The following is a 15,764-nucleotide window of genomic DNA, read 5'->3' as shown; positions in this document are numbered from 1 at the left end:
CAATTCTGGTTTTTCCTCAATCTAACTCAGAGCTCTAATTTCCATAATCAAATAAGAGAAATGGTTGGCGGATCTTGACCCAGTCAATGACTTACTAAGAAAAACAAAAGGTTATTTCACCCAACAAATGCCCAGTAGAAGCAGGTGGGCAGTTTGTGTCAAACTGGGTAGTGAAATAAGAAACAGAAATACCAACGGCTTTCCAGCATCACTTACGTTTTACAGCCACCTACGAGGGTTGAATGAAACCCTCTAACTGTTTCATTATCCATAACCGTTTAAATTCAAACCAGAACAAGTTTGAACTGGAGTTCAGTGCTATTCAGTGAAATAAATTTGGTGGGCTTCTGACTGCTGTTATCAGGGCTTTAGCTTTTTCTGGCAGCTGCCAGGAATCTTTGAGCAGAGAGGATTAAGCACTGCAGGTGAGGCAGCACAAAGAGCGTCCAGATCCACATGCTACGCAGGGCACAGCGGATAAATGGAACCAAATCAAAGAGCAGCCTGGATGAAGTTCAAATCCAGAGAGAGAAATCTAATCGGCTCCAGACTTATTTCTACTTTATTTAGGCTTCATAATCTTGTTTGGTGGTGTTTAGAAAGAGAGTGCTCAGAAACCGTGGCAGGACCAGACAAGAACCACACGTTTGGCATGTTTAACATCAAATGAGAAAAGTTTGAACAGCCTCGTTGGTTTAATTTAGACAAGCAAACCACTTCTGATGAGTTAATGAAAATAATGTTTTCAGACAAAAAAAACAAAGAAATGGTCAATCCACTGTGAAGATCACATGCTGATGCTGTTGTGATGTTAAAGTTAGCATCATTCAAATATCTCTACTCAAGCTAGCATCCTCCTGACAAATACTCACAGCAAAACAAAAACAGGTCAGGACACAAAAAAAAAGATTTAAAAGAAATAAATTCTTCATGAACAGAAATAGTCCTCACTTTTAGCCGTCTTCTGGGACATCTTCACGTCCTCCTTGGTGCTCTCACGCCTACATAGTGCCTGAGCTCATCCTGGGTGGTGAAATAAAAGAGTTATTATCTGTTGCATGGTTCATAGGACTTCTTTTAAAAAAGCTCTGAAAGAGGAAGCCAAGTAAAATGAAATGTACAAAAACAAGTTGCTTGGGGTCATGGTGCACATGCATCGCATGTCAAATAAAGGGCAATGTTTAGAGGAGTACTATAAGTTTTATAGGTTATAAATGATCTTGTCCTGAGTGTTTATGAGCTGCTTGTATCTCATTTCAACTTTTTAAAGAAGCAACTCCTCCACTTCATGAACTGGGTGAAATAAGATGTGAGAATTATAATAAAATCACACTGAAAAATGTAGCGTAAAACTTCTTTCTAAAACATTTCAATCAAAGATGAAATAATAACCTGAATTAAAAAAAATAGAATCAGTAAATAATTCACTAAATATTAATCAAATCCAACTAAAGACGAATAGGGTTGTCACGGTGTGAAAATGTAACCTCACTGTTATTGTGACCAAAATTATCACGGTTTTCGGTATTATCGCGGTATTTTTTTTAACGTGTTACATTTTCAGACAACTAAATAAACCCTGTATATCAGGAAAATATTGTCCTCAGTTTGTGTCTAAATTTAGCCTAAAATGTGTTATTTTGTAATTATATTGTTTATTTGTTTACATTTTTCCCCTTTAGTCTATAAAATACCAATATTTGACCATTAATAATATCCGTGGATGCCTTTCGGCGCTGATCTGTGGTGTCCCTCACTCCAGAAGAAGTCGTGCTCTGCTGATGTTTTAGTAAAGTCCTTCATGGACGGATTTCATAAAAAGACAACGGCTGAGAGGACCAAGCCAGTCACTTTTCTCCTTCCCAGAAATTTCCCGGAATGCCGATAGCGGAAAAATGGCTTAAGCTCCACCCTGCATCAATGGCCTTTGTGAAATTACAGAGGTGGGATGAGGCGCTAAAGTCGATCCGCCTCTGAAGTTCCTCTAAGCTGGAAACGGTGGTAGTCACACAGCCCGACTGGCGACTAGGTGTGACGAATAGAAAAGATAACATCAAATGTGAGTAAATACAATTTAATGGCATTCAATCTAAATGTGTAAGTCAATCTAGATATTTAGAATTAAAGATATATTTTTCAAAATGTTATCTAATAGTAAACAAATCTAAAGCGTAAATTTCAAATAAAAGCTCCGTAGCTCATCTACGGTAAATAAATCTAAATATTGTGACAAATATAAACAAAACACTTAGCTTCAATTTACCATTTCCACATAAAAAACATTCTTTCATTTTTAATGTTATTCTTTTCATATTTTTTTCTTAATTGTTTATTTTTAAAATTACAGTGTGTACGGAAAGTCTTCAGACCCCTGCTAAAATCAGTTGAATATTTTTTTGTCCTTAATAATGTACTCAAACCACCCCACATTGACAGAAAAACACAGAATTTTAGAAATTATATCATAAAATTAGAGGTAAAATACCCAAAGATCACTGTGAATGAGCTCTACAGATGCAGTCAGGAGAGGGAGAGGGTCAACAATTACTGCAGCCCTCCACCAGTCAGACCTTTACGGCAGAGCGGCCCGTCAGAAGCCTCTCCTCAGTGCAAGACACATGAAAGCTTGCATGGAGTTTGCTAACAGACACCTGAAGAACCCTGAGATGGTGAGAAATAAGATTATCTGATCTGATGAGACCAAGATAGAACTTTATGGCCTTAATTCTAAACAGCATGTGTGGAGAAAACCAGGCACTGCTCATCACTTGTCCAAAACCCTTTTCAGATTGACATTCTGGAATATGTGTGGACAATGCAGTCCGGTTTTTAACCAGAACTGTGTTTTCAGACACACAACTTTTGTACCGGAACTTGTCCTTTCGGCTGCCTTCACACAGCAGGGAAAAGTTCCAGGTGTCTGAGGGGGGTGGGAAGGCTGTACCCAAATATTGCGTAAACATGGTGCGGCGGGCATACAATGCGTCATTTACCCAAACAAAGCCATTCAGTCAAACATGGCAGACGAAGAGATATAATTCTTCTCACTGATCGGACTTATGTTAAGCATAATTCTGCGCACACGAAGACACATAAGAGACCTGGATGATGAAGCTCAATGGTTAAAGGAATCACGGAAGCAGTGTGAAGCGCTCCATCGCGCGTCTAGACGGTACTGTAGGAGGCGAGCTGCCATGGTTCGCCGCATGCTACAGGAGCGAGCTATCTAGGTGCGCACAGCGTCCCCCGGTCCCCTCCTCCTTGTCCGGAACTCGACCTCACCAGTCTGAAGCAGCCACCTTGTCCGTGACAAGTCCGGACCTGTTACTAGGGGCGTTGTCCGGTTTAATTACGTAAAAGGTTATCCGGATGTTTGTATTCAGACACAAAGGTCTTACGGACAGAGTCCTGAACATTTCCGTTTTTCATGGCCTGTCTGAAGGGGGCTCAATACAGTACCCACAGTGAAGCATGGAGGTGGCAGCATCATGCTGTGGGGGTGTTTTTTAGCTGCAGGGACAGGATGACTGGTTGCAATTGTGGCCAAGTGCAGGGATATCCTGGACAAGAACCTTCTCCAGAGAGCTCAGGACCTCAGACTGGACTGAAGGTTCACCTTCCAACATGACAATGACCCTAAACACACAGTTAAAATAATAAAGGAGTAGCTTCAAAGCAGCTTTGTGACTGTTCGTGAATGGCCCAGTCAGAGCCCTGACTTTAACCCAATTGAGCATGTCTGGAGAGACCTAAAAATGGCTGTCCACCAACGTTCACCATCCAGCCTGACAGACCTGGAGAGGAACCCCAAATCCAGGTGTAAGAAACTTGTGCATCTTTACCAAGAAGATGCATGGCTCAAAAGGGTGCTTCCACTAAATACTGAACAAAGGGTCTGAATACTTAGAACCATGTGACATTTTTTAATAAATCTGCAGACATTTCTATAATTCTGTGTTTTTCTGTCAAAATGGGGTGCTGAAAAAATAATGAATTTGATCAATCTTAGCAAATGGCTGCAATATAACAGAGTAAAACATTGACTGGGGTCTGAATACTTTCTGTACCCACTGTATATTAATATAGATTTAAATTAGATTAGACATTAAATCCCACTTCCAGATTAACTGAACTATCCCTTTAAGAGGATCTCGGTGGACTCGTGGACAGCTGGACCTCGACCGAAAGGATGTACTGCATCAGCTTGCTTTGACTACACAAACAGACAGCTTAGAATATAGACCGGATCAGTTCAAAGAACATGTAATCCAACAGATAACTGAACATTTTTACTGCCGTGATGTACGTGCTATCAAGGTTTTTATCTGAATGCAGATTTGCAGATGCTTACATCTCTCAGACACACTCGCAGTAACAAAAGTAAAGCAGAAGCGACAATCAGCTGCACAGCTGAATGTCTATTTTAAGATGTTTGAGTGCACCTCCCATGTTGCAACAGGAGTAATGTAATATTCCTGTAAATCTCTTCCTGAATTGAGCTAACACAGCCGAGGGGACGGCGGAGGAGAAGATACCATGTGACCAATTAAAATGGATGCTCTGCATGTTTGTAAAATCCGGTTTAGGGGGTTGCTGAATGTTTTTATCTCGAGCAGGATATGATGCTGGGATGTGTTTATTTCCCACACTATTGTTTTGGAAATGGTAGAAAAATCTGAGTATGGCTTTGTGTCATTACAGAAAGCCTTCTGTACATACGTGTCACTGACCTCGAGGATCATTAGGATGATCAAATATCTCTCAAAAACATAAACTTTTTTTTGTCATTGTATTTGATACATCCAGCAAAAAGTCAAATACTTCCAGTTAGCTTTAATGAACTGCAAGTGGAATGGATTCTGCTGCTTTAGCGTCACTCGGGACATTAGCAAGAATTCTGTTATGTTCAGGTTTAAAAAAGGATCCCTTGTTTCACACCGACTTGTGGCACAGAGGATTTTCTTTTGTCTGTTTTTATTTTACCTTAAAAAATGTTTTAAATTTGATTCCAGCAACAACTTCTAAACAACAGATGATGTCAATGTTTCAAAAGACTGAAAAAGTTCTGTTTTTCCAGTTGAAAATAACTGATGGAACTTGTCAACACTAATAAGGTACAGAGGTTAAAGGCAGAGCTGTGTGTTGTGTAAAAGATAAACTGCCCCGTGTTGCGAATCACAGATACAACAGATACAACGCACCATAATTAGGCTTTAAAATATGTGACCTCTAGCTTTCGAATAAACACGTGGAAAGTGAACTCTCCTGTTTATGAGGCCCTACTGCAAATTCCAAAGGAACAGGATACTGCATTTGTGTTAAAGCCCTTATTTAAACATTTAAGTTTGCCTAAAAATAAGTAGGTATTATTATTATTATTGTTAAATAATATATTATGATTATTATTATTATTATTATTATTATTATTATTATTATTATTAATTAAATCTGCTTAATTGTCCTGGAACAACGAAATTGGACTTCACAACACAACCCAACCAGGTTCAGGCGGGCTACAAAAAGCTGGTTTTCCTCAACAAGGGAATTGTGTTGACTAATTCAAGACATGCTGATGTGACAAAAGTAAAGACAGTGGTTCTTCTTATGTCTTTTTACAAGCACTTTCAAGGTGAGCTTTCCAGGTTTTGCAGCACCTTACATTGTTAGTGATTTTTTTATGCACCAATGATGCTTCAAAGTTCCCCTCTTTTCTCATCAATCATCATTTTCAGTTGCAATTCCAAGCTTAGGTATAGTTACAAGCCCTTCCAAAATCTTAAAAGTAACAGATTAGTATTCAAGCATTTTCAAGGTTTTTAGGAACCCATAAGAATACTGCTGACAGATCTGTGATCTTCATAATTTTCCTGTTGTTTAACAACGAGCCCGCAGCTGAAGCCTTGGGCCCGGTTCGGATGAACAGAACAGCGTGGTTGACCTGACGAAACACTGACCGATGACGGCGTCCCCAATCACCTCAAAACCAGGCACTCACTCGTGCATATGAGCAGCTGGGACTTTAAAGAAAAGAAAAAAAGTTTCCACGCACTGCTGCTTAAACAGTGAGACGTGAAACCAGAATTGTGGGTGGTGTGTTGCTATTTTCATGCGTAACTCAGTTTTGTAAATGCATAAACCTGTACCCACAGGAGATGTTTTAAAGTGTGTTAAAGGTCATCCTCGATATTCAGGAAGCTGAGCTAATCAAGGGACAAGAAATACATATAAGTGCAGGGGCCGTTTTAGGAGTGAACTATGATGAATGTATGAGAAATGTATGTTGATTGGAGCTTTTGGTGATGACTTGGAAGCTTCTGGAAAATGTAAGTGTTAGGCTTGGGCAGTATTACGGTATTACCGTATACACGCGGTATTACAAAATAGCGACGGTGTCAGTTCCAATACCGTCATGAAAAACAGCTGTGCGACTGATCAGTTCCTCTATCCCCATACTCCAGCTCTGCAGGGAGAGCGTGTTGGCTGTGACAGAAAACGACCTCCAGCTTACAAAGTCAATACAAACCACAATTCTAAAAAAACTGGAGGCCAAGTATGAATCTGATTCAGTGCGCAAATTAATGCGAAAATGCACTTTCCTCGATCCTCGTTACCGTGGCAGATATGGGCTTGATGACAACGCACTGGCTGAAATCAAAGCTGAATTACAGGCTGAGATCGTGAGCTTAGGGGGGCAAACAGCACCAGAAGCAGTGGCCATCCGAACTATAGAGGAACGAGCACAACCTGAACCCCCACGCAAAAAAATGTCTCTGGGGGCTCTCCTGCAAAAACGAGCAGCTGACGCTGCGGCGGAGGGTCCCGTCAGCGCAGCGCAACGAGCTGGAGCTGAAATAACAGTGTACTGTTTGGAACCTGTTATTCAAGGGGGCGAAGACCCTCTTCTCTGGTGGAAATATGCAGGCAGTCGTTTTGCCCAGATGTCACGACTGGCCCGGAGGTATCTATGTATTTGTGCCACCAGCTCACCATCGGAGCGGGTTTTCAGCAACGCAGGTAAAGTTGTTGGTCCACAACGTGCAAACTTGAACCCAGAAAAAGTAAACATGCTGGTTTTTCTGGCGAGAAATCTTAACTAGATTTGCTGCAACATGCCGTAATGTTCACACTCCCGTGTGTGTGTGACTGTGTGTGTGTGTGTGTGTGTGTGTGTGTGTGTGTGCACACGCACGCGTGTGGCCGTGTGACGGAGTTTTCTTTTTATAATTTTAATGCTGTTGTTTTGGTTGCAATAATTTTTATAATTTCAATGTTTTTGGTTATTCAACTCTTGTTGACTGTTACGGGCCTATTTGCACTGTTTCATGCTGCTCGTTGATAAGTTGTTCACTTGATTTGCGCACAACAGCTGTCCTGGGTTTTTATGTTGATTTATTGCTGTTGACTCTGCACTTGTTTATAAGCTGCGTTTTTGTGTTAATAAATGTTGTTAATAGTATGTGAGTTGCGTTGTTATTTTTTTAGTAATTGTTTGGTATTTGGATTCAGAAAGGTGAAGGTCCACTTGAGGCTTACGTCATACTTTTTAAGTATTCACGGTAATACCGTATACCGGGGTAAAATTAAGTGGAAGTTAGACGGTATTCAAATTTGGATACCGCCCAAGCCTAGTAAGTGTAAAAGCAATGACAGGACAAAAATCACTGGCTCTCTTATGCCACTTATACATATTAGCAACGGCCCAGCCTGACCGTGTTGGTTCCAATGCGTTTTACTGATTTGTAACAAATGGTTACAAAACTTTGCCATTCTCAAATGTTGTTGTTTTACACATTTACCTCTTCACTTGTTGCCAGTGATGAAAGGGAATCGCCCCAGGGCTTTTTGACCCTAATGGGCATCCATTGGTAAGGTCTTACTCCAACACAAAAATATTGCTTGCGATTTAGGTATCTACTGTTCTATATCGCTCGGAAAAATACACAGTGTTGCTTTAAATCTCAATCTACTGGTATCAGCATTCACTATCATTTCTCTACTCAAAGTGATTTTGGTATATTTTGAACTTTTATTCATTAAGTTTCCTATATTTGAACCCAAAAAAGAGAAACATTGTCTCTGGTGAGTTATTTCTGACCTGAAAAGACTTATTTATTGGTTGACTGAGACACCTTTCTCATTGGGGGGGGGGGGGGGGGGGGGGGGGGGGGGGCTTGGTTCAGAATAACCAGATTTCCTTCCCTTCAGGAAGCCCTGACACCCGACAGCTTACAAGTGAAAGCAGCATCGCTTGGAGCTGGAGTGACCTTGTATGCAGGGCTCCTATCAGTATCCCAATTTACTCTCAGGCACACTGACAAGTGGGGCCCAGGAACCAGGACAGCGGAGGGAATCTCTGCAATTCCACTGGGCTCAGTCCCGAGCGGTAAGTCCAGAGTCCAGGGCCCACTTTTAAAACAAAATTGTATGGCATTGTTTCTCCAGCAGTTGCAAAGGACTTGCAAGCTGATGCTTGCTTGATTAATTTATTAGTCATGTGGTTGCACTGATGTTGTATTGAAAAATAAATGCATTAGATGCACCAATCTTTGCTCTGACTTTAAATTACATTTTAAAAGAAGATCTGACAGAAATAAGTGATATTTGAGAAGTGAAACAAAGTTTGTAGGGTTTACAGAAAGTGTGCAACCAACAATTTATAAAGGAAAAGTCATGGAAATTAACAAGGCTTCCCAAAATTAGACATCCCACTGTGTAGTTTTGTTTGTAAAAATCCATCTTTCCACGGTTCTAAACTTGTTGAATTAAACAATAACACACACATGCCATCATGTCATCTGGTCCACAACATGATTCCACATCTTCTGGGACATTCTGGGATTTATCCTGTTGCTACGTTTTCAAATCTTTCTTTCTGTTGAGTTTTCTATACATTTTTCCCCATCAGGCGGTCTTTTTTCAACAGTTTAAACTGGCTCCCCATAAAGAACCCTGTCTGAAACTCTAAACCAAGCTTCTTTTACAAGCGTTCCTCAGACAGAAACATGTGGCTGAATACAGTTCATATCTGTGTTGATTGGAAAATACTTTCTCGGTTTTCTCAGAAAAAAACTAACAGGTTGTCTGAATAACTCTTTGACGACTTGATTATTATTACTATTCTGAGCTACTACAGCAATCAATTTCCTTCTGGGATTAATAAAGTATTTTTGAATTGAATTGAATGGTTTTAAAAATGCAATCTGCTAACTGTTAATTAATTAATGCATGAATAAATAAATAAGTTTTACCTTTCTCCCCTTTCATTTCAAAAGATTGTGTCCTCTGAGAAGCACTGATGGTCCGAGCTTCCTCCTAAACAAAATAGAAAAAATAGACCATTTAAAAATTGTTATAATATTTATTAGTTCTTGCACTAAACCAACAATATGTGTAAAATAGGGCAAAATTAATGCAATTTTAACTTCTATAAGTGGACAAAATGTTGGTTGTCAAGATTCCAGCATTCATGAAGAGAAAGTTTGGGCTTTAAAGATGTTTCACCATTTTATGTTTACATAAATAATCCATAAGAAGGGTTAAGTTTGAGTAAAACTTGTAGATGGACTTGTGTTTTTATAGCTTTCCGTTTCCGTTAGCGTCCTGAACCAGCAGCAGCAACGACTGGATATTTGACTTGTGGGACTATAAGGCACAGGAAACACAAAACCTCCCCACGGGCACTGAAGGCAACACAGGGCTGCACAATAACAGCACAGCATGTGATACAGAGGGCTAGAGGGTAGCCAGACTAAAGCAGGGGGTGGGACAATGCTGCAGGGCACTCTGGATGGCTGACTGTCACTGCAGAAGTCCAGCACCAACAGAGACAGATTTAGTCCGTCAGAGATGTCCTTCACCACAGACAAACTGAAGGCAATGTTCTCCGCCTGCCCATGGATCAGGCCACGTACTGAGCTGTGTCACACACTGGAGTGATTAACAAAGGGTCAGGCTGCTACCACAGAACTCTGCAGTGGAAGTAATTCCATCAAAGGCTCTTCATGGGAAACTTTCTTTGTTAGCAATTCATTGGCTGAAGCATTTTCCTCCCAATTCCCAAAAAGGAAGGACAGCTACTGAAAGCTCTTAGATAACATTAGAGGAGCAGTTGGTCTAGAATAGAGCTTAAACATTAGCATTCTTGACTTGAAATGTTCTATTGATCACAAATGTTTGAGTAGCGTTGTGTGTCTTCAGGAAAAATATAAAGTGGATCTTCCCAAAACAAAATCACGACATATGTTAAAATATCCCGCTGGCTCTCTGATGATTTAGTTCAGTGTGCAAACACCTAGTCTGGATGTCCTACAGACGTGTTCTGGACCAACGGACTCAATATAGACATGATCTGCACGTCCATGCGACGTCGACTGTTTCCAGGGTAGGGTTCCTATGATTTCAGTGAAGCGGTAATTGCAAGACAGAAGACCTGATATAGACATTTAAAATGGATCATAAGGATTCTTTCAAGACAATCTATCTGTGCTTTTCATACCTTGATGGACAAATGAGAAGCAAAGAGGTGGGCTGCCCCCACCACATTTACACTTTATACCGGACCATGTGGACCCAAACAATAAATATCAGACAAAGATGAACAAGTGCTAGTGAGAAAAGAGCACATCACTCCTGCTCTTAAATCTCTACACCGGTTAGTAAACTATAGTACTGCTACTTTATAAATCACTCAATGGCATGAGCCCAAAATACGTACATGGATCTCCGTGCAGCATATACACCCAGCAGACGTCTGAGATTCTTAGGAAAAAGTCCGCTGATAGAACCTGGGTCAGAATCAAACAGGGTGAAGCTGCTTTTAGCTACTATGCTGCACAGATGGAATCAGCTTCCTCATAGTAACTTTTAAATAAAAATTGAAGACTTTCATGCATCCATCAGCCTTTGAATGAATGTCTCTTATACAGCACCTTCTGCACAGTAGCTGCTCATCCTTTAATTTTTGCCTTTTTATTTTATTTCTTACATCTAATTTTATTTGTGTATTTTACATAACATTTTATAATCTGCTGTTTTATGCTGTTGTGTTGGTTTTAGTGTTTCATGTCTTGCTGTTTTTGCTCCTGGAAAGAAAATTGATTTACTCATGTTGTTTGAAATGCGCTTTACAGATAAAGCTGGCTTGCCTTGCCTGGTGTAAGCCTCGCTTTTAGCTAACTCTTCAACTTCAACTCATCAACAGCAGCCCAAAAAAAGTCACCACCTAGATTTAACTAAGCAAATAGGTATAAGCCTCCTGTTGGACATTTGCTGCATGGGTAATCTTTCAGATCATTGAGTCAATAGTACTGTTTATGGGTAAAGTTCTGGTAAAATGGTTAAGATTGGAACAATTTATGACCTATAGTGAATGATCTTTTCCACTAAAACCCCTTATCATGTGCCTGCTAAATCACAGAGACACAATATTATCAAAAATCTCATGCATGTGGCCACATTAGAAACCATATCTGGGGCATTATAATCCCTGACTTTAATCCAGCAAAAGCACTTTAGCTAGTGTCCATCTCTGATGGTTTGGCTGCCTTGTATAAGACAAAAGCTTTCACTTATGTGGACCGATTATTCTTCCTTTAAGCATCTGCATGTGAGAAGGCATCTCAGTGTGGTAAAACGTGTGTCAAATGTACAGCAGATGGTAAATAGTAAATCTTCTGGGGTTTTATGGCAGAGTCTGCGGGGTAACTAGAGCTCTGCGATGTTTTGGAGTTTTGTTTCCCTCCAAATATCCTGATCCTTTGCATCCCTTCTCAAACCGAACACAACGTTTGCTTTGTTTTCAGGGACAAAACATTATCTCATGGCTTTAATTCAAAGTTGCAAAATATAAAGGCATTCCTGCGAGATCCCTGCAGGCAATCAGAAGTAGAAGAAGCTTGTGGGAAAGAAGACGTTTAGCAAAAGTATTTTATTTCATTTCTCCAAGAGAAAACCACTCCTACTTCCCAGCTCTACAGAGAGAGAGATAGGATGTTATATGACTCACATTTACTAAGAGGTTTCAAAGAACTTTGTGGGTTTTCATCTGGTTGTCAATAATTGACTCAGCTTTGATCCCATTTTAAAAGTTATAAATAACATGTATATTGGCCAAAGACTATAGATTCAACTGTTGAAACTGCTTCAAATCTGCCAAATCACTAAAAAATATATAAAATAAATAACATCCTATACAAAAAACAGCCAGAAAAAGAGACATATTGTAAAATTCAAGGTTCTTAAATCTTTTTCTAATTTAAATTCAAGCCCTTTTGAAGGAAAACGTTCACAACTTTACAGCAGCTAACAGGAGTTATGATTAAATATTCCTTTTGTCATGGATACATTTCTGTTAATTCCAAGCAATAATAAAACTCCAAACACTCTCAAAATCTGAATAAAGCCCCCTTTAAAATCCAAGCCTTTTTAATTGTTTCCAGCACCTGTAGGGATTCTGAATATTTAATTGTTTTCTTAAATCAAATTAAAATCAGAATCAAAAACTGAGAAGTGAATTAGTCCATCCAACAGAGGATTAAAATTTTCATATTTACATCAATTAAAAAATGCATTCTTTATTTTAAGGGGCAATGATACAATAATGTTTAAACAATTTGTATTCATTCCCAACTTTTAGTATATACAGTCAGGTCCATAAATATTGGGACATCGACACAATGCTAACATTTTTTGCTCTATACACCACCACAATGGATATCAAATGAAACGAACAAGATGTGCTTTAACTGCAGACTGTCAGCTTTTATTTGAGGGTATTTACATCCAAATCAGGTGAACGGTGTAGGAATTACAACAGTTTGCACATGTGCCTCCCACTTGTTAAGGGACCAAAAGTAATGGGACAGAATAAGAACCATAAATCAAACTTATACATTTCAATACTTGGTTGCAAATCCTTTTCCCTTCAGTTTTGTCTTCAGTAAGTGAAATGCATGCTCAATCGGATTCAGGTCAGGTGATTGACTTGGCCCTTGCAAAACAGTCCACTTCTTTCTCTTCAAAAAGTCTTTGGTTGCTTTTGCAGTATGCTTTGGGTCATTGTCCATCTGCACTGTGAAGCGCCGTCCAATGAGTTCTGAGGCATTTGGCTGAATATGAGCAGATAATATTGGCCGAAACACTTCAGAATTCATCGTGCTGCTTTTGTCAGCAGTCGCATCAATAAATACAAGAGAACCAGTTCCACTGGCAGCCATGCATGCCCACACCATGACACTTCCAGCACCATGCTTCACTGATGAGGTGGTATGCTTAGGATCGTGAGCAGTTCCTTTCCATCTCCATACTCTTCTCTTCCCATTACTCTGGTACAAGTTGGTCTTGATCTCATCTGTCCATAGGATGTTGTTCCAGAACTTGAAGGCTTCTTTAGATGTTGTTTGGCAAACTCTAATCTGGCCTTCCTGTTTTTGGGGCTCACCAATGGTTTACATCTTGTGGTGAACCCTCTGTATTCACACTGGTGGAGTCTTCTGTTGATTGTTGACTTTGACACAGACACACCTACCTCCTGGAGAGTGTTCTTGATCTGGACAACTGTTGTGAAGGGTGTTTTCTTCACCAGGGAAAGGATTCTTCAGTCATCCACCACGGTTGTTTCCCGTGGTCTTCCGGGTCTTTTGGTGTTGCTGAGCTCACCGGTGAGTTCCTCCACTCCTCCTCCACCTTCAAACCATCAGACCTCCTACTAATCCAGAATCTACTTGCAGGCCCAGAGACATTTTGGTATGGTACATTTAACATCCTAAGCTGCTTATATTTGACAAGATACAGTAAATGCTGTTTTGAATTGTAAAACCTCTTTAAGGCCAAACCAAATACCGGACTACCTGATCAACAGTGACTATAAGGACTGTTAAAGAACCACCCTCTACACAAACATGCACTAGTTTCACAGACATTACTGGATGAGGACATATAACAATGATTTAGAGGCCATTTCCAAACCGCAATATCCGGGTATCAATAATTCATTCCATCACTACATTTATTATTTATATTACAATTTATGAACCACATTTTTTCTCCTGTTAATATCACTGCAACAGTTAAAGTGTTTTATTGTAAATGTGTTGCTTACTTTTCTAAAGATAGAACATGTTTTGTAGTTTGTGTCAAAATTATTTTAACTGATTTGTCCAACTTTTTGAAACTCCAAGCAATGTTGTCCAACTCTGTTTACAGAGGGATAGCAAAGCTGAATGTCATGAAAACATTTTTATGGCTTTTCTTCTCTGTTTAAATTGTGACACCAGGTATTAGTTTATCTGAATCTGAGAAGTAAATAGCCAGCAGAGCCTCATGGAAAATGAATCTACTCATCGTTTGAGGTTAGAAAATGGTTCAATTTTGAGCAAAAACCCAAGATTATTGTGGTTATCCCTTCTTTTTAACGGAAAACTGCGGCACCACTAGGAGAATATCTCCATTAGATCAGACCACTCTCGCTTTTTTTGTTCCAAAACCTCAAAAAAAAAAGGTTTAACACAGCATTTAAATACAAACTGCTGCCTGATTTAATGCACGCACGCAAGCACTGTAGTAAGGTTTAGAGTACATCAGATCCACAGTACTGTTTCCCAATCAGAGACTCAATCTCCCTCATTTGATTATCCCAATTACTGGGTTACAGAGACCGTGCGTAGACAAAGCTTCTATTGGGATTACTGGATGAAAGTGTTTCAGAATAGTCTGAAAAAGAGCTGACATACAATTCTATATAGATAATAATTTTTATTATACTTAAAGTGGCATTGGGTAGTTTCCTGGCGCTAAGAGGCAGTACATACATTTCAGGGTAGTTTTACACCACATCGCCATGACTGTCGCTAGTCGCTACCACAAACATCTTAAAGGACTCAACTAGGGATGGAAGAAAATATCAATATGGCAGTATATAGCAATTTTTTTCAGCAATATTATATCGATATTCAAAAGCTGTTAATTGAAAATATCGATATGACAATATATCGTGATATCGTTCCTGCGATATTACATTTATATTCAAAAAGCGTGTCAAAGTTTTGAATTTCAATTTACATGACAACACTTGTGTATTTTCTTTTCTTTTGGTGCAATTTAGATGCCAACTGCTAGTTGGCAGCAGTGTGAAATGGGTTTTGCTTCCCCATTTGAAATGTAAATCACTCTATTATGGTTCAGATACCTCATGAATGTTAAACAGTCAAATATTACAACATAAAATCAGTCAAAAAACAGCTGATAACGTCTGAATATATCGGGATATGTATCATTTCCCCTGTGTTGTGATACTTATCGTATTGCTAGAATTTTACCAAAACAAATCCGTAGACTCCACTCACCCTGCTAACCATTCTTCCATCTGCAAAACGACACAGGGCAATAAAAGCACGCAGCACCAGGCTGTTAAACCGCTTTTATACAGGAGCCATCACTGAACTGAATGTTGCTGCTAGGAGGTCTCACTAACTGGAATCCTGCTGGACAATTAGTGCACTACAGCACCTTTACATTTAGCTAGTTCATCCTGATACCTCAACATGTGACTGTTTACATTTATATTATGTTTACTTTATTTTTCAGCTTGTAGTTTAGAGTTGTCTTATTGCTATGTTCACATTTATACTTTTACATTTTTGCACCTTAAACTGACTGTGTGTGCGTGCGTGTGTGCGTGCGTGTGTGTGCGCGTGTGTGAGAGCGAGAGTGAGAGAGTGTGTGCGTGGCATCTATGTTAACCTTGTTATTTTATTTTACTCACACTT

At 39.5% G+C, this 15,764-nt stretch overlaps 1 protein-coding gene across 3 annotated transcripts in view; it reads right to left on the bottom strand.

The window, feature by feature from the left end:
* Nucleotides 1-15,764, bottom strand: part of st3gal4 (ST3 beta-galactoside alpha-2,3-sialyltransferase 4) — a 47,106-nt gene that overhangs the window by 25,222 nt on the left and 6,120 nt on the right. For 2 of the 3 annotated variants that reach the window (XM_054742859.2, XM_070543422.1), the window contains exons 2-3: nucleotides 9,249-9,312; nucleotides 952-1,023 (exon numbers count right to left, since the gene is read on the bottom strand). In XM_054742859.2, coding sequence (XP_054598834.1) covers nucleotides 952-973 — 22 coding nt within the window. In that variant the 5' untranslated portion in view covers nucleotides 974-1,023; nucleotides 9,249-9,312. Of the gene's footprint in view, nucleotides 1-951; nucleotides 1,024-9,248; nucleotides 9,313-10,714; nucleotides 14,211-15,764 lie in introns of those variants that run through there. The other variant, XM_070543423.1, reaches the window with a different exon arrangement.

The sequence above is a fragment of the Nothobranchius furzeri genome, chromosome 13 (genome assembly GCF_043380555.1).
Source record: "Nothobranchius furzeri strain GRZ-AD chromosome 13, NfurGRZ-RIMD1, whole genome shotgun sequence".
NCBI lineage: Eukaryota > Metazoa > Chordata > Actinopteri > Cyprinodontiformes > Nothobranchiidae > Nothobranchius > Nothobranchius furzeri.
The sequence above is the reverse complement of the archived record's forward strand: the minus strand, read 5'-3'. Positions and strand labels throughout refer to the sequence as shown.